Genomic DNA, 20,283 nt, shown 5'->3' on the forward strand with positions numbered 1-20,283 from the left:
GTGAAATGGCTATTTTCACGCCTAAAATTATCCATTGATACATAAATATTATTAATTTTTATGTTTCTAAGCATGAATTATTATTTTTAAGTGAAAAAATATGTTTTAAACTCAGTCTACGGCAACTTTATTTTTGTGTATTTTAAAAAAATCAATAACTGCCCATTTCAGTGGGACACAGAACTAAAATGGGAAACGTGAGGGTGGGCATTGCACCGGTACTTTAACGACAATGACATCATGCATACACGACAAACATTACAGGAGACACATCCAGTTTATTTTCCAAAATTCTTATTTTTTTTGTAAATCAGGAATACAAATTGCATATGGATAACAAAAATAATTTTCAATCATTCAAAAAAAAAATGTGATAATGCATACAAGCTTAAAATTTATGCAAGCATCACAGAAAAAAAAACAATACAACCAAAAACCTCTGAAAAGCATAATATATTACAATGCTTTGAATATTACTTAGTGTTATTAATTACTTCATCATTTTAAATATATTCAACAGATATTTAGATTTGTACATGTCTGAACTGTGGAACAGATTGACACACTTATAAAGGTCTTCTTACCTTGGATACAGTACGAAGGCAAGCACAAATTGCACGGAGAAGGGAACCTTTAATTTGATAGCACACAATAAAAGGACTATTTTACAATTACAATTTCTTTTTTAAACAATGTTTAGCTTGGGCCATTGTAAAATAAAGTTACTTCAGTGTTCCCTTCAGATTCTATGTTTTTTTTTTATTCATGTTGCTCAACAACAATTACTCATCACGATTACGGTAAGAGTTGCTGAAAACCTTGGTCGTCTTACAAGCTGCGTTAAGTGCAACTCTCTATTATGGTCTTGTGTTACATTTTGAAAGGAAATTAATTTAAGCAATTACAACGGTTCTGAAAAAGTAGATAAATTATTCATTGTAAACAGTAAATGCTGAAAGCTGAGATTTCCTCAAGCTAATAATCACAGTTAAAATGAATTTTACAGTGTATTAAGCTTCTTTTCACACACCCACTACCATCATCTGGCAGACAGTGTTTTGTCTAGCAATCTTCTACTTTCAAACACAAATAAGGAAAACTTTATGGTCACTTAATCTTGTGACAATTGTTATTACAGTGAATAGGCAAAAAGTTGTAAGGGCAACCTAGAACCAACGACTGGAGAAAAATGCCGAGTTGTCCAACACCGTCAAAGTGTATTCACAGAGTTAACCAGGCTGCCATTATATATAATCCCACAATATTTTTTGATAAATTAATGTCAGCAGACACAAGTGGTTACTGCCAGATACATATAAAGCTATATATAATCACTGTCAAGTCATTCATTCAAACATGAATCTTAGGACAAGTACCAGTGTATGGAAGAGCTGACCAGAATTCAGTAAGCTGGCAATCTAGAATGGTTACTGCATTGACAATAGCACCACAGAATAGAAGTAAACAACTACCAATTACAGAACTGTACTTAATCAGCTGATTGTTACATGTAATGCCCTTATACAAAAACACACATCACAATAGTTAAACATGGGAAAAAAAGAAAACAAAAAAACTGTGCAAATTAGTACTGAAGTGATGAAAGATACAAAGATGCATAGTTTAAAGATTAACACTAATGACAACATAATCCCTGACCCCCCCACGACCCCCCAACATATAATCCCATTAAACTAACCCAGCCGCATATGCCCCCATGACCCATACACCAATCAATGAATGAGGCAGGTCATGTGCCCTTCACAGAGAGAAACATCAAACACGCCTACAATATATTTTGTGTTCATGTCCCTTTTTCCTGTGTAAAGACAAATTAGAAGGTCATAGTTCAGTAAACAAAATGGAAATGTTACAATAATATAACCAGCCCGGGTAATACACTATATAGCAACCTAATGTTTTACCAAAAATTATATACTGTAGCCCTTTTCAAATTTTTGACATCATAATTTAATAAAATGTGTTGAATCTTAGATCTTACATTATCTAGGAGCTATAGTTGAATTGTGGTTAACTATACTTCATTGGGTACAGCAATTTCTTCTGTCTAGAAATCCTTAATTTGGCATGATTGGCTTTCAATGCATCTGTCAAAAAATACAATTTCCTGGATTGCATATTTAAGTACACGTAAATACAAATTTTTAAACACCCCCTTCCCGAATATGTACTAGTCAATGTATGGAAGTGCACCACATATAACCAAAAGTACAAAAACAGAAACTCCATCTAGTGGTCAAAAAAGCAATTTCTTTTGTTTGTAATCTGTTTGTGATATCTAATCAGCAGACTGCCATCAAACTCATTAAAATTTGACCCAACTTCAAATATTTGTCAAGTTCGAATGATATATTAATGGAATGTTAGTAAATAGTGTTAATTACAAAAAACTAGAAATGTTTTGGGAATGTGAAATGAATCGTTGAATGTTAAACCTTTCCGTTCCCTGCTGTGCCGTACTGTGTCCTACCTTACCCATTAAACAAATTGCACATTTAGTTGCCAAGGTGACCAGAGGAGGTTCCTAATATTTGAAGATTTGTGTAAAAAGAGCTGTGTCCTTTTTCTGTTTAATTTATATTCATATTAAGAAATGAAATTCAAAGTAAATTCTGGATATTTATGGGAGATCTGTCAAAAGCTGCTTTGATACTGTAGATAACTGAATCATTGCCATAAGAATTGTATCAGTGAAATTATCTCACATAATGCTTTGTCTTGCATAAATGACAATTCAGTGAGGAAATACAGCTGCTGCTGCTGCTGCTGTTTTCAGGAAAACTATTGCAGATACAGAATCTACAAACTGTGACTACTAATTTGTAAGTGGCTAGGTTTGATTTGGATGGTCAGTTGTTGACATGGTAACGATGTTAGACAAAAAAGCGAGACATTTACTACCGGTACTGTTACATGGTGATACTGGACTATTCATAGACCCATTGTGAAATCAACACATGCTGTGGTAGATTAAATCTAGACAACGTTTTTATCTCAGATTGTGTCAAAGCAGCTCAGCTAAATATGTTTTGTTAACTATATACTAGTAGTTGAAAATCACATCCTATCCTGAAGTGAAAGGTAGAATAAATGTGTCATTCCACTAGAAACAAAACTTGTAATAAATTCTTATTCATTAACCAAAAATTTGATAAGCAATCTTGGGTAAAATACCCTGTACACTACGTTTAAATTGACCACGAAAAATGTAGTACTGTAATGGTCGCATATGTCTTTCCATAGTGTGATAACTGCATAAATCTGAATAGGTAATAAGATATTACAAGCATTGTACCTAGGCATTAATGGAAGGCCACATAGATTCTATTATTACGATTCTTTTATATTATGTGAATACTCTGCGAAACAAAATGAGATTTCAAATATTATTTTCCACTACAATAAATTTTGACAGTATTAGACTGTGATGTACACAGTTGTACAGTCTGACGAAGCAAGGTCACCCCAAAACTCAAGTTTGGCACATTATCCCAATTTAAACCCAGATACAGTTATCATAATTTTACATGATTGTTATTCATATCATCCATGGCTGAAGATTCTATATATTGTCGATAAATATAATAATGTAATGTTCCTGAATAATTGCAATAAGGGTACTCATTATTTAAATTATTATTCATAAAATGTTTGCTAAATGAACTGAAAAAAAAAGTTAATTGGGAAGCCCAGTGACGAGCACAGATGTAGATGTGTCTTGGTTATATTTCTAAGTCACATGATTCAGTCTGTCTGGTAACAAAGCAATATTTCCATGTCCCATGATGCACTATGTTAGGTAACAAGGCAATATTTCCATGTCCCATGATGCACTATGTTAGGCACCAAAGCAATGATTCCATGTCCCATGATGCACTCTGTTAGGTAACAAGGCAATATTTCCATGTCCCATGATGCACTCTGTTAGGTAACAAAGCAATATTTCCATGTCCCATGATGCACTCTGTTAGGTAACAAAGCAATATTTCCATGTCCCATGATGCACTCTGTCAGGTAACAAAGCAATATTTCCATGTCCCATGATGCACTCTGCTAGGTAACAAAGCAATATTTCCATGTCCCATGATGCACTCTGCTAGGTAACAAAGCAATATTTCCATGTCCCATGATGCACTGTTAGGTAACAAAGCAATATTTCCTTGTCCCATGATGCACTCTGTTAGGTAACAAAGCAACATTTCCATGTCCCATGATGCACTCTGTTAGGTAACAAAGCAATATTTCCATGTCCCATGATGCACTCTGTTATGTAACAAAGCAATATTTCCTTGTCCCATGATGCACTCTGTTAGGTAACAAAGCAATATTTCCATGTCCCATGATGCACTCTGTTAGGTAACAAAGCAATATTTCCTTGTCCCATGATGCACTCTGTTAGGTAACAAAGCAATATTTCCATGTCCCATGATGCACTCTGTAAGGTGCATGTTTCTGCTTCTGTTGTAAATCCAGTATGTTTCTGTAAATATCCATTGGCGCTTTAGTGCACATACACAGATCTGTGTTGTATTTTATTTCAGGCACATCAGTTCCTCGATCAATTTAGTTGCAGAAGAGTAATCCATAAACTAAGTCAGCCATGCAGTATCAATTTTAAAGTCTATTCTTCAAATTATTGAATCTCTCATTGCATTTTTTCCTTCAGTGGTTTGTGAAAGAAATATTAACACTTTTGAACACGAAGTTGATTACAGTTATCTTAAATAAAGCAAACTTCATGACTTGTTGCCACCAAACATCTGAAATGAGAGACAAATGAAAGATGATATCTGATTATTACAAGGATACAGCACAATACATGCACGTGGACAGTATAGGGATCATATCAACCTCCAAGACTTGTATATCCAATGTACACAATACATGCACGTGGACAGTATAGGGATCATATCAACCTCCAAGACTTGTATATCCAATGTACACAATACATGCACGTGGACAGTATAGGGATCATATCAACCTCCAAGACTTGTATATCCAATGTACACAATACATGCATGTGGACAGTATAGGGATCATTATCAACCTCCAAGACTTGTATATCCAATGTACACAATACATGCATGTGGACAGTATAGGGATCATATCAACCTCCAAGACTTGTATATCCAATGTACACAATACATGCATGTGGACAGTATAGGGATCATATCAACCTCCAAGACTTGTATATCCAATGTACACAATACATGCATGTGGACAGTATAGGGATCATATCAACCTCCAAGACTTGTATATCCAATGTACACAATGTATGTGACATTAATCTGGAACATGTTCAATGTTGGTGAAGTAGTTTTACCCCCAAAAATTATGGAGCAAATAAGAATACAGCTTTTTATGAAACAATCAATTCTAATGTTTTATGCAAAATTATCAAATACAGATCGTAGTTTATATATTTATTTTATCTCACTGAAAGATTAAAATAGCATAATAGTGAAAACAAATTGGGAATTAATTAAAATAAATTAAATGTACCATTCTATAATGATTTCTGCATATTCACTGACAACTTGGGGGGTCTAAAATATATAATATATTCTGTACAACAAACAAACTTCATCTGAATATAGAATTGTCTCCCTAAGTTTGTAGTCGTTTTCATATTTGTTGCACCGAAGAAAATGATTTCAACCTTTCCACCATAACTAATGCAGTACACTTTTTGTATAAAATAAAAAGACCCAACTTACCGATCTCAGTTTTGATACACTGGTGCTTTCTCTAGTTGCTAACAATTCATCTTCTCTGGGTGAATACAAATGTCTAATTTGAACTTCAGAATGTCCAGAGCGAGGCACTTTGGCTTTAGGTATCGCTGCATGAGCTGCAAATTTGCTATATCCGGGCCGACTTTGTTCCGTGTCTGGATTATGAGGTGTCGTTGTCGATGCTGTGACTGTTGCAGTAGTAGTGGCAGCAGCAGCAGGTGCTGGAGCAGATGTAGTACTGTTTTCAATGATTAAAATGTCTCTGGTTGGTTTAACATCTTTAGGTTTAACAGTTGGTTCTGCTGCAGTATTTTCCACAAGTACAATTTTCTTCTTTGGTTCTGCGGGTCTGCTAAAAGTCTGTTTTGGTAATGGTTTACTGTCAATGATGAAGCCCTTTTTGGGCTCGTCTTTATATTTTGCTTGTTGGATAATGACTTTTGGTTTTTCCTCCTCTTTTGGTTTTGCAGGTTGAATAATCACTTTTGGCCTATCGGGCTCTTTAAGTTTTGTTTGTTGAATTGTTAACACATCTTTTGGTTTTTCCTCTTCCATTTTTTTTGCTGCATTAATAATAACTATCTTTCGCTCTGTGTGTGTATTTGTCTTTGGTGCATCAGGGGACGATGTCTCAATGGTACCAGCACGTGGTCTATTAACCAAGGAATCCTTGGCATCGTCGACCTCTGGTGGATTTGATGATGATCTATTACGAGAACCGAACCACGTATTACTGATATCCAAATCATCTAAAGTGTGTACAGTGTGTCTTGGGTTTCTGATGATGTTGCCCTGAGAATCAAGGTTCATACCAAATTCACGCCTTTGTTTTGGTGTTTCACTAATTTCTTTCTCCTGGAATTTTATCTCTGACTCTACTTCAACAAAATCCGCCTCTGGTTCAAACCCAGTAGTTTTGGAATGAGAAGACGAAACTACAATGGGTTGTGCAGTCTGCGGGGATGATTCTATCACAGGGTGTTGGGTTGCCTGCGGGGGTGATCCTATCACAGGCTGTTGGGTTGCCTGAGGAGGAGAACCTATCGCATGAGGCGGTGATCCAACCATCATTTGCTGCACCACCCTTGGAGGTGATCCAACAACAAGTTGCTGTGAAGACTGAGGAGGTATCATAACTGGTTGCTGGACAATGGGCTGAGGGTAGGTCATCATCTGTGGAGTTGAAGCAACAGGTACTATCATCGGTTGCTGCATACCCATATACTGCATCATTTGTTGCTGCATCAACATCTGCTGCTGATACTGCTGCTGTTGTGGAGTCATGACTGGCTGCATCATCACAGCTGGCTGCTGCATCATCATTGGAGCCGACATAGTTGCAGTTGCCTGGGGGGGTAGCTGACTGACAGAAGCAATTTGTTGCTGTTGTTGCTGCAATACGGCTTGTTGACTGGTAATCATTTGCTGCTGCAAGGCCGCATACTGTTGCTGTAACAAGGCAAATTGTTCTTGTAGTTGGTTAGATTGGCCTTCTGATTGTGCTGTTCCAGCAGTCGTACTTGCAGTAGTAGTTACTACAGGCACTGCATCATCTTTGGTCTTAATTTCCTCTTCTTCCACAGGCTTGATTTCTGTTTTATCTAACTTTTTCTCAACTTCTACATTCTTAGTGATTGTGATCACATCATCTTTTGGTACCATCTTCTCTTTCTCCTCCTTTTGCTCCATCTCTTCACCGAGCTGACTCTCTGTTGATTCAGGTTCCGGTGTAGTTATGTCTCTCTCCTTGACCAACTCCTCACTTCTCTGCACCTTGATACCATGGGAATCTGGCAGGGGATGTCGATCTACTTTGTAAGCAATTTGTGAAATTAACTTCTCCTCTAGCATAAACTCTTCTTCGTGTTCAGTGGTGGGCGAGTAATTCGTAGTATCATTTGAAATGTCTTCTATACTAAGTTTCATCATCATTGACTTCAGAGCAATATCCTCAGATTCAGTTGCAGATGACTCGCCTTCATTTGTACTTTTCTTATCTTTTTCGATCACTTCTTCATCCTCGTCATCTTCCAGCTCCAGATTAGCAATTATTCTGGCTTCTTCTTCCGTCAGTTCATCATCTTCGCTGTCGTCGGTGCTTTGTTGTTTCAACTTTCGTGGAGAGACCAGAGGTGGGGATGCTTCCACTATACCTGAATCATCTCTGCTGTCATCATCAGCCTCAATGTCGTCAGTAGATCCAGTAACTTCTGCAATCAAGAAAATAAAAATATATTTAGTTATATGCAAGACAAATCCTGTTAAATAAAAGCTAAAGCATATATAAACGACATTTTATTTTTATAACATACAAATATATAGTGTGGCAATTCACTCTGTTTCTATTTTCAACTCCAATTTGTTAGTAGATGGCACATTATTTTTCCAACACCAAAGTAACACAAGACAATATTCAAATCTTTTATACAGGCTTTACATTCACAAAGTGATATCGAATATTTAATTAGTACATGGAGGGCACTTATTCAATATTTTGAGGGCACCCTAATTACCAATCCCAAAGTGACACTATTAAATATTTCATTTGTACATCAAGGCACACCTCATTTGTTCTAGACCAAGTAACAGCAATTGCACATAGACATATATGTAGACATTTAATTTTTTCCAATACCAGAATGAGGCTAAACATTATAGTCATAGGTAGAGGGCGCCCTATCATTCCCAAATCCCAGATTCAGTATTTACTTGGATGACATACTTATTATTTCCTCTGCATTAATCATGTGATCCAGCATCTCGGTGATCTGTGATTTTTCTTTGTTAGTACTGTCTTGATCTTCAGTGTGTTCATCACTACGCGAGCTGCTGATAGCACTCTGAGTACTGCCAGATGACAGGGACAATGAGGCACTCTTTTCAGATTCTGTGGACGAGAGTTACCACAATATAATTGACGCTTGTTTTACATTCATTTTGAGTTGTATTGATGGATGGTGGTGAAAATAAAGTGGATCTAGAAGTTTTGGAAATTTATCATATGACAGGGTAGTCTTTCGTCATCATGGACTGAAACCGCTCCAAGGAACAAAACGTGTACCTAACTAACATTCCACTGGTTACCTATCAACGTCTTGAATGGCAACCAATATTTTGCATCTGCTGTCAGTGAGTAACTGATAAATAAATATGGCCTGCTAATCTAAATATGATAATTTCCCCAAACAATGGATGACAGTTGTATGCCCCCCTCCCCTATGTGTTATAAAGCTGATCACACACAGTGATGTCATGTAATAATAGTCAGGTACCCAGGCTAGTCAATTTGGGACACAGCAATGTAGGGAGTAATCGATTAAAACCCAGACCTAAAGTTATTGAACTAACAAAGTTAAATAGTACACAAAAATTACATTACATTGTATGTTTGTCAATATGGAATTATTCACTCCCATCCATCCAACACTCCATCAATACAACTGAATGCTGTACTATCGGACAGCTTTCGATTAAAATAATGCCCAATGAACTTACCCTTACTTTTTTAGGGTAAAGTAGCACCACATACAGCATACTTTTTTTTTTGTTATTTTCAGAGGGTGGAGCCCCAAAGCCAAGGGTTGAGCTATACCACCAATAATTACTACTGGTATTCTGACATATTGCTGGTGGAATTTCTGTAGTGCAATTATTGGTATTTCAACACATGTGTTGACAATGTGCTGCTGGGGTAGAGGTTACTAGAGTTTAGATAGTAATGTAAAATACTTTATTTTAGCTGGATTTAGTTTTTCATGGAATTTAATTTCACTGATTTTTGACGAGTTGAATGTGAAATATAGGAAAAAAGGTATATTCGCTGGATTTTATTTTCACTGAATCATTCCTTCAGCGAAAATAACGAAAATAAAGTATTCTACTGTATTAGAATACTATCAACTGAATGGCAGGGTCTGGGAGTCAATAAAATCTTTTCAACTATGTCAACAAACCGCTTCAGGGGGCAAAGGTTCATAGTACCACTGTTAGTAACTGTGACAATACCATGGATCACAAGTGTACAGTGGAATCATACCACATGGAGTCATAGATAGTAGGCTGTCACATTGATGTATCAGTTTAACCATGTTATTTTACTATGAATATAGCAAACTTTTATAACCAGTTAATTTAGTTAAATCTGTTGTTTCGATTAATTTAGTCAACTTTGCAGTTTCAGGCAACTTTGCTATCTCTGTTAATTTAGCTAGATTTATCTTGTTTACTTTGGCTGTTGTTCCATCAAAATTAGCTGTTATTTCAGCTAATTTAGCGAAACATATGTAATTTCCAATTTATCAGCTTATTTCAGCTTATTCTATAGATAAACTTATTATAGCTAATTAAGCTAAACCCATTTAGTTAATTACATGAATTTATTTAACCTCATAATTTAGCCAACCTTATTAAGTTTATAAATTGAAGTAGCCAAGCTAACTTAATATCACTTAATTCAACAAACTTTATTTCAGTTAATTTTTCTATCTGGATAATTCAGCTAATTTTAATAGCTACCATAAATCTTGTGTAATCCAAGATGTAACTTATGTAATGTTCAATGCAAATGACAATATTTTCTCTGTTAGTGGCACATGTGCTGCATAAGTAAATGTCAGAGGGTCGTCTATGATTAAATTAAGTCATTTTAATGATCCAGCCGAAGGCTCCATGGCGTCTATGATCCAACATACAATAAATGTACATTTTGTACCTTCCATCTATTGCAGACGTGATTCTAAATGTAGTATTTATGTAAATTAGGGATGAAGCCTCTAGTAGTCACTGACCATACAGGTGATTGTATTTTTCAGTGGTTTATAACACACAGCTGTGATTTGCTCAATCTGTTTTAGCCGGGTCAGGTTTCACTTCCAAAATATAATAGAGGAGTTCTGGCTCTCTGCATACTACATTACTTAATTAGCGGGCACCTATGACGATTCCATGAAAGATGACGGTATTATAATCATTCATATGTGCTGCGCTGATTTCCTTGCATATCTTGAAATGTACAAGTGAATATCAGGACATCACAAAAGACATTTCGACCCGCTTTGTGCATATGAATAAAAAAAATATGTTTCTTGTATTTTATGAATATTTCCTAACTTTTAAAAGCCAGCCTGGATGCCTACAAAACAAAATCAACAATAAAACTGAATAGGCACTCTGAAATCTCTGTATAAAGATGTTTATCGTATACTTGCTTGCAAGAATGACAACAAAACTAAGCTAAGCATATTTGGTCATTAGCGGTTACCATCACAGGGTCCATAGCAACACGAGCCAAATGATTTCCAAGATTTTTCCAGACCTTTTCCCAAACTTTCTTGCATTTTTCCCTAAGACATTGACCCCTAATTCAGGCCAACATCATCATCAAAGCTCATCAAAGTTCTGAGGATATGGTAGTTCTCTGGAGAAAATGGGCCTTTCTAAAATAAATTAATAACTATGAAGAAATTTAAAGACTTTTCAAAGATTTTTTTATTTTTCCTGTAATTTAAAGACAACTTTCCAGACCTCAAAAAAAGACTTTCAAAATATTTTCCCAACGCTATGGACCCTGCATCAAGTTTGAGTTTGATGTGAATGTGCAAAGCATACAACATATAAAATCAATGCTAAATTTGAGTGATTTCACAAGTGCCACTTTTCAACTTCAGAAGTAGAAGAAAACGTTTTGAGAGTTAAGAGTAGGCAATACCATTATTTAAATCTGTAAAGCAGAGTCCTAACAATCTACTGTCACTTACAGTAATACCACAAGATCAATGTTTATTTTTCAAGTTAAGAACATTTTTGAAGTGGTTAACATTTCACTTGGGTACTTTTGAGTCGACTTCCATGTGGTCTTAGTGAGTTGCAATGACTTTTAACCAGGGTCCTAGATAATCATAGCATTGCGGTATAAACAGAGTCTGTTTATACATGTACCTCCATGACCATAGTGACTTTTGTGAAATTGAGTCCTCAAACAAACAAATAGCGAAATCAATCAAGAATGTCATGAATTTACACACTACTGTATATGACATAATTTATGGCTGAGCACTAAATAAATTTTGTTTCTGCACTTGTGTTTATATTGCACTCCTTGTGAACCCTTGGATCTTATCACCTGATCAATGGTATACAAATCAAATAGTCACAGGAGACATAAATTTTGGTATTTTGTTAATAACCTCATTATTATACATCTTTTAACAGAGGTTAGAAAGAAAAGGTCAGCGCAACTATTGCTTTCACTTTTGGAGTTCGCCACCAGGCACTGTCGGTGACGTATTGGATATTTGCATAATCAAACATACTCCAGTTTTGGCTACAAAGTTGTAAAACTTTGCCAACACGTCGTACATCACACATACGTGAATATTTAATCCCAGTAGTAAACAACATCATTATTTTATCTTTGGATGCAAATGACTGGATCATGTCACCCAGTCACTGCACACACGCATGCATCGAAAATGTAAATGAATGCAACCACCAATAATATTCATTGAATACGTGTATTATAAAGTCACTGCTTGACCTCTGACCTATACCACTTTTTGTGCTGAAAATGTACAACTGTCATCACCATATTGTTTCTGACATCAGAACATCAACACTGTCAGCTAAATTGTCTGGATTGCTGTATTTATCCCAAAATCATTACATGGAACAAACAGAAGATGGCTAACTTTTCACCAATTCGTATAAATTGCTTTATGACAAATAGAAAATTTATGTACTGACAAAGTCTTGTATATCAGGACACAGTCGCTAGTGAGTGGCATAAGGTAGTAGAATAGAATTTCTGTTACTTGTACACTATATGAATTTAGCCAGATGGTACACTCTTGTAAAAATGGTTTGATCTACCCGGTTCTAGTTCTAAGTCAGAAATTTCGCTGACAATGTAGCAGCTGTTTTGGTGTCAATATGACAGTGATAGTAAACAAATATTCAATCCTGATAATGATCATATCTGGTGATATAGAGGAGGTACATGTATGGTATAATTTATACCATTGGGAGATGGGAAGGGGCGTTGTATTCAATACGCTATACTCATGGGGGTGTGGGATGAGGACATGTTACGTACGATGAGAGATGTGCGATTCACTGGAGGTGCAGGTGCCAGGTACACAGTGAACAAAGACCACATGTGCATTATTCGTATAATGTATTCTTACCAGAACTGTCTTCCGTATCGGCACCTGTATCATCCCTTACGATGGCCACAGAGAGCCGACCCTCCTGGATGAGTTTGTCTATGTCTTCAGGTACGGTCTCTGGGGATGGGGGCTCTTCTGGAGGAGGGGGTGCAATGAAGGAACAGGGTCGTCTACTTTTTGTGTTCTCAACGAGCACCTCACCTGCGTAAGTCAGGGGTCGTGGCGGTTTTGTTGGTTTGGATGATCTTTTACGGTAAGCTACACCTAGAAATTTGTGTGGACAAATATACGTTTGATGAGACAGAGTGACATGCCAAATGCAGTGGACATAACACAACCCATGCAACATGCATTAAAAATACTAAACAACAAACAAACTAAAGAAAAAGAAGAAACATAAAGATTCAGTTTTTATCCCAGATCAATAGCTAAGCGACTCAACCAATGATGGTAGAAAAATGCCATTGAGCTTTCTGAAAGCGCATACTGATTTAAATGAAAAAAATAGCGAATGAACATTTATTTTATGCTTTTTGTGCACATATAATGGCATTTATTAATTTAAAAAACAAATTAACAGTGAAATCTAATTATTTGGCTGTGAAACAAACAAACATGACACCTTACATTGTTAGTATGGCACATGCAGGATATTTACTAAGTACAACAACCAACCACAGTTTTTAGATAAAATGAGAATATTTTGTTAAATAGATCTGTCACCTAGCTGTGGATCCACATCAATTTGATTATTCATCCAAATGATCACTGTATGTTAACTTGGGAGCACACCTTAGGTGCTGCTCTGGTTTCTTGAAAAGTATAGAAATGTATTTTTAACTTTTTTCAATATATTCGTTATCAGAAATAAAATGATGGATATGGATTGTAGAATTATGGAGTTGTATTTATAAGTTTCACACCACATTTATAATTTGTATCAAGATGCTGGGTTACAATTTAGTACCCACAAATGTCATTTTTTTTTTTATTGAATATGATACTAGAATAACCAAGTCAAAGCGTATTGGGAGGAATTTTTGCAAAAATAAACTGGTTTTAAAATGACAGACTGGCACAATTAGAGGAAAGTCTTAGTCGCAACAAGTGTTGCCTTACATGTGTTGTGTATGTTAACTGTCGTCTATGGGGTTTGGGTAATTATAGTGAGAAATTGATTCATGTGCCATACAATAATGAACATAATGGTTGTATTGGACTTAGTTTGTTATTGATAATATTAGTCATATTGATATTGTACACTAAGCGCTTTATATGTAAATGTTAGCTAATCAAAATGAGATTTGCAGTAAGTAAAAAATTAAGTTGAAAGTGTGCAAGAGCCGACTTTGTATAATATTTATACTGACAGTTTATTGCAATATTATATATTAAGTAGTGTCCAAAGTAATAACAATGTAGGTGATGTGTTGGTACAAACAATTGTCATTATTAAAAACAAAATAATGTATTAAAAAAATGAAATCTGACTGAAAACTGACATAAGTATGGCTTCGTTTATGATTATGCATTGTTGTCTGTTTTTTTCTTCAATATGTTAATATGCATCCAAATCAAGCCAATCAGGATGAGTTTTTATACTGACCTGGCCCCATGAAAGGGTCTTTGTGATTGGTTCAAATGCACAATTCAAATTTAAAGCAATTGAAGAAACAGAGCCATATGCATATCAGTTCTCAGACTGAAAATGCAAAGCTACATGTATGTAGTTTTTTATATATGATATAGAGTTATACAATTTTCACAGCAAAATATATACAAAACAAGACCATGAACATAAAATATATGATTGTAAATATTTGTAAAAATTATAATAATAACATAAACCACACCAGATAATCAAGCATGAAAGCAAAGCAGTATAAACACCCACCGATTCACCCCAAAATACTCTCATTGAAACATGCTAGACAAGACACCTCACAGATTTACACAGAGGCACCAGTAGAAATACCCTAAATTCCTTGCTACCAGGTTAGATATGGTCTAGAGTGGCCACCCATATGTGTTTTGAAAAGCCACCAAGTAGAAAGACCCTGTATAAATGAAACCTTGACACCATGTTAAACTATTCATGCTGTGTCCAGGGTTTGGCAAATCATCTCATATTTGTGTCCAAACGTAGAGGGGAGGGGGTTGGCATGGTAATATTTGGAATAACTAGATACGAAATTAAAACTTTAGGATGTTATGAAATTTAAATAGACAGGTATTTATCTATCGGTTATTCAAACAGATCTACAGATTAATCTTGGAAAATCATATTTTTCTTGATTGTTTTTGACATTATGACAATTTTTTTACTCGAATGGACACAGGATAGTTCTTCACAGACACTCTGGTGATAATAGAATTGAGTTTTTAACCTATTTTGTCTTTCAGAGGCTTGAACAAATCTAACAAACATGTAGTTTGCCAGTGGAGTTGAATACAGCGAATATCATCATCTAAATGTATTGCGGAACCCACCCACGTACACTCTGTATTCTATACACTCTGTATCTTCCATGTATAAGAACTACAGGAATCTAAGTACACATGTATGGACAAGCTTTAGAGAGGCAATCATATTGTGTGACCCCCCACCCCCTACTCCTTATCTGTGTACTTTTGATACAGTGCTGCATACAACATTGTACCTACAAATGCCTCACCGGGAATTAATACACTCAATACAATGGATATGGATATGAAAATGTAACAATTGTAAATTATGGTCAGTTTTAGAGCCTTGTAACTTATCAAGTGGCACTGAACAAAGATATCAATTACTCTCTGAACATCTGATGTTTCCATGTCAAGAAAACAAGGGCAGCAATTCTTTCCAGAGAAGTCATGTAACACAAAATGCAACGTAGTTACATATAAAATATATATAAGAATAAAACACTGAACAAAAGTATGGACAATTAATTGATGTCTTCATGACCAAACTGATATCTTTGTCTTAATGCCACTTTGTCTTAATTACTGAGGTTATTGTTAACATACCCTGTATTTTAAGCATCTATGATGGGGGAGTTATCACAGATATGTTGATGAAAATGATTGTGTAATGTTATGAATATTGTCATAAAAGTTCATATCACTACCTTCAGTGTGCGCTTCAGTTTTGTTAGCAAGAAGACTTGGGTCAAGTATCACTGTCGGTTGAACAGGTGGTGGTGGCGGCACTGCTTTCAGCCTTGTCGGGCTGTGATCACGCCGTACAGGTCTAGTGGGTCTTTCTATTGTCGTCGGTGGCGTTGCAGAAGGTGAACTGTCTATGCGGTTTCCACCACTGGAGTCGCTCCCAGCACTAACCGTACTGCCTGTTGACGTCTGTCGTTGATGCCTCATCGGTGGCTGAGGAGGCACCCTTTTGGCAGCCACAGGGGGTGATCCACTTTTCGTAACAGGCTGAGGTGGTTTAGGCGGTGGTGGTGCTTTACGCTTCTTCAACGTACCAGATTCATTGTGGACAGGAACATTCACTGGTGCAATGTTATTGCTTGTGTTGGGTCCATGACTTGGTGATGAAGGCAGTGAACTATGAGACGACAATGACGCAGGTGTTGCAGATGTGTTATCTAATATCAACTCGTGTGATTCTTCACCAATCACTATTCTATTTTCTAGCAAACCATTGTCAGTAGTTTTTTGAATAGTGTCTACATGTACTGGTTGAACTTGAATTTCAACCGGTGGTTCCTTGACACTTTGGCGTGGTGTAACACTGGGAGGCCTTGGTGCTGGTCTCTTCCTAGCTGGTGGCTGAGGGGGTGCTGGAGGAGGTGCAGCATTTTGATGCTGTGGTGCAGTTTGTTGTTTCCTTAAATGCGATCCATCAATGATAGGCAGTGCCACGGCACCAGCCAATGGAGGCGGGGGACGAAGAGGTTTTGGTGATGGTGCTGGTGATGCTCTGACTTGTGTTACAGTTAAACCACTTGATGGCGGTTGCTGAGTCGGTCCCGACTTGACGCTTTCTGTGTCCGTGTCTCCCTGTTGATAACAACAAATAGAAGACTATTACAAAGTATGGCTTGAATTCTACATTTAAGATGGATATATATATATATTATTTCTGGGTGACTATGTGCATTAAGCTGTTAACTAAGCTATGAACCACTGTTACAACACAATACATGGACCTAGTACAATCACTATGAGAAATGTACATGCAAACATGATATGCTATAGCACATGACAATCGTAGTTATGGCAACACAATCACACTATGTAATAACTGGTAAATACTCAATGTTGAGATAGTGAATCTTTCCAATGGAATTATGAAATGAATAACATTTTGGAATTATTTATTTTGAAACTATAATGCGAGTACTAGACATGCTTGCACACCAATGTAAACAGGGATCATGCCGACTAGCTGTGCAGTGTACATGTGTGGTACAATGATCAGTACGAGGAATGTGGTGTTCTTTAATCAGTGATGTATAAATTACAATGGTTGCATGTAAACAATTCTAAGTTAACTGTGACGGAGAAGGGTGAGATGTTGAAGTGAACATGTTTACTGACACACAGAAAGTAAATACTGTAGAATACTTTATTTTCGCTTGGAATTTATTTTCGCTATTTTCGCTGAAGGGATGATTCCGTGAAAATAAAATCCAGCGAATATACTTTTTTTCCTATATTTCACATTAAACTCAGCCTTTTTAGCGAAAATTAATTCCAGCGAAAATAAAGTATTCCACAGTAGTACTTTAAAGTGTAAGTCAAGGCTAACAACATAGTGTGCCCAGATAAAACAGCCTTATAAATGCAGGAGAATGCAATTTACAATTATTTTGTATCACTTTTTATTCTCTAGATATTTTCATCAGTATATTTCATCCACCATCATAGATGAAATTGATTTTATCTATAATTTCTTAACTTTTTGCAACAGATGTTGAGATGTCATACTTTATTCATAATTCCTTGCTGGAAAATCAAAATGGTAGATAAATTTAAATATAGAAAAGATGTAATTGCATTCCCCTGCATTTCTGAGGCTTTTCCACCTGGACACATCATGCTGTGTTTGCCTCAACTTTCCTTTTAACTTTTTATAGTTACCTTCTGTTTTTTCTTTGTAGTAGACTTGAAACCAAATATCGATTTCTTCTTCTTCTCCTTAGGCATATCTGCTACTACTGGCTGAGGTCCTTTTTCAGCAATAGAAGAAAAAGTATAACAGTGAGATGAAAGTATTTTATAAAGAAAACATGTTGGGAAAACAGATGGATGACTCCAGCTTCACAGTAAAAGACGCATAAAGAAATACAGTGAGGATGTTGAAACTAACGTACCTAAATACGGCAATGATATGAAAACAAACGTACCTCTAAGATCAACTAAAGACAATTCATTTTGAGGTAATTTATAATCTGATAAAGTTTTTGATAGATCCATTTCTTCATCTGGTTTATGTAGAAGTCTTAACGTAAAAAATGTTGACACTGTTCCGTGTTCTTCACAAATTTGAGGCAGTAACTCAACCAAAGGTTTATCAGGATTTACTCGTACTAGGAATTTATTAGACTTAGAAAGGTATACAGTCAAACGGACAGTTTTCTGAAAATGAAAAAGATGAAATACAGATTGTGAATTGTTATTGGATTGACATTAAATAGGATACATCATACTTATACCACGTGATAACAGCCCATGTTGAAAAAACACGCATGGGAAAACAAAAATTATGATTATATACATTTGTATTTGTAGATTCAGAAAGAGATATCTGAGCATACTTGTATACAATTTCTGTAGATATACGATTCACAAATGAAAACGGTATTTTCATCTTTCATCTTATTTGCATAATATTATATTTATTTGCATATTTGAGAAATAGGTACAACTAAATTGACTATTCAGTATATACAAGTTACATATTTAATGTATAAATGATAATTACATTTTATTTTCATATTGAGTGTACAAGAACATCTGATTTGCATATTTAGTATACAAGTACTTATAATTTGCATAATAAGTGTATAAATACTTCTCATTTGCATATTCAATATATAAATACTTCTCATTTGCACATTTAGCACTGTAGGGTATTGAAACATTTTTGTGATATTATTAAACATATTCTTCTTTCAAATAGTTATATAAACTCACCTCAAACTTGGCCACTTTTTTGACTGGTACTTTAGGTTCGGGAGCACGTTTTGGTACAATTTGTATTTCAGTGACACCTAAATCTCCTATCAGAGTGTTGGGCTTGAACTACAGGAAACAAAATAAAACAATGGAATCACAATAGAATAGAATAGAATAGAATAGAATAGAATAGAATAGAATAGAATAGAATAGAATAGAATAGAATAGAATAGAATAGAATAGAATAGAATAGAGAATAGAATAGAGAATAGAATAGAGAATAGAATAGAATAGAATAGAATAGAATAGAATAGAATAGAATAGAATAGAGAATAGAGAATAGAATAGAATAGAATAGAGAATAGAATAGAGAATAGAATAGAATAGAATAGAATAGAATAGAATAGAATAGAATAGAATAGAATAGAATAGAATAGAATAGAATAGAATAGAATAGAATTAGACGAATTTAAATTGTCATAAATCAATTCTTGAAGTTTGAATTTGGACAAACAATGTTTTCACACACATGATAGGAAAACTTGAATAGGACATATATTGAATAGTGTGCCAACCTGTTGTGTTTTAAATATATTCAAAAATAACAAAATTCAATTCAGTGTGAATATTGTTGAACAACATTTTAACTTGAGGACACGTAGAAATAAACAAATTAGCATACCTGTATTGGATCGTCACCTGGATAAGGGGAAGGTACTTTGATCACATGCCCTGCAGGACTGAGTCTATTCTTAGCAGCTATGTGAACCAACAGGTCCATCATAGCCATACTGGAATGAAACATAACAGAGGTAAACAATTATGTGTACGCTAGTGAAATACCTACTAGGTATTGTTAACACATTGAAAATAAAGTAGGTCATGAGAGAGAGAACACAATGGCTTTAATGAAATTTAACCGCAGTCATCTATATAATCATTTCATTTTGGTTGTTACACTTATGGGTTCATACACAATGCACAAACATTCTGTTTTCTCTTCTGCATATTCTTTGATTGTACGTTCAAGTCAATTCGGTGAAAGTTGACACACAGAAAGGCCTAAAAATAAAAATGATGTTTCTGGTCAGTGACTGATCTTTTCTTCTTCACTTATTTTGCAACTTCACAGTAACCTCAATTGACGAATTTATGAACCCATCAAAAAGACTTATCACCCAATTTTTAAAAAAATAATTTGACCAGAAATAATTTTATTTTTTTGTGAGGCTTAATGG

At 35.4% G+C, this 20,283-nt stretch overlaps 1 protein-coding gene across 4 annotated transcripts in view; it reads right to left on the reverse strand.

Moving 5' to 3' along the window:
* Positions 1–258: 258 nt before the first annotated feature.
* The window catches only part of LOC100371115 (uncharacterized), a 57,832-nt gene continuing 37,807 nt past the window's right edge, over positions 259–20,283 (reverse strand). For 2 of the 4 annotated variants that reach the window (XM_078010603.2, XM_085501151.1), the window contains 9 exons: positions 19,728–19,836; positions 19,064–19,171; positions 18,274–18,505; positions 18,008–18,096; positions 16,033–16,948; positions 12,938–13,183; positions 8,479–8,643; positions 5,739–7,966; positions 259–4,781 (listed from right to left, as the gene is read on the reverse strand). In XM_078010603.2, the coding sequence (XP_077866729.2) occupies positions 4,758–4,781; positions 5,739–7,966; positions 8,479–8,643; positions 12,938–13,183; positions 16,033–16,948; positions 18,008–18,096; positions 18,274–18,505; positions 19,064–19,171; positions 19,728–19,836 (4,117 nt within the window). In that variant the 3' untranslated portion in view covers positions 259–4,757. The remainder of the gene's footprint in view (positions 4,782–5,738; positions 7,967–8,478; positions 8,644–12,937; positions 13,184–16,032; positions 16,949–18,007; positions 18,097–18,273; positions 18,506–19,063; positions 19,172–19,727; positions 19,837–20,283) is intronic. The other 2 variants (XM_085501149.1, XM_085501152.1) reach the window with 2 other exon arrangements.

Source organism: Saccoglossus kowalevskii, chromosome 7 (genome assembly GCF_978046115.1).
Source record: "Saccoglossus kowalevskii chromosome 7, keSacKowa6.1, whole genome shotgun sequence".
Taxonomy (NCBI): Eukaryota; Metazoa; Hemichordata; class Enteropneusta; family Harrimaniidae; genus Saccoglossus; species Saccoglossus kowalevskii.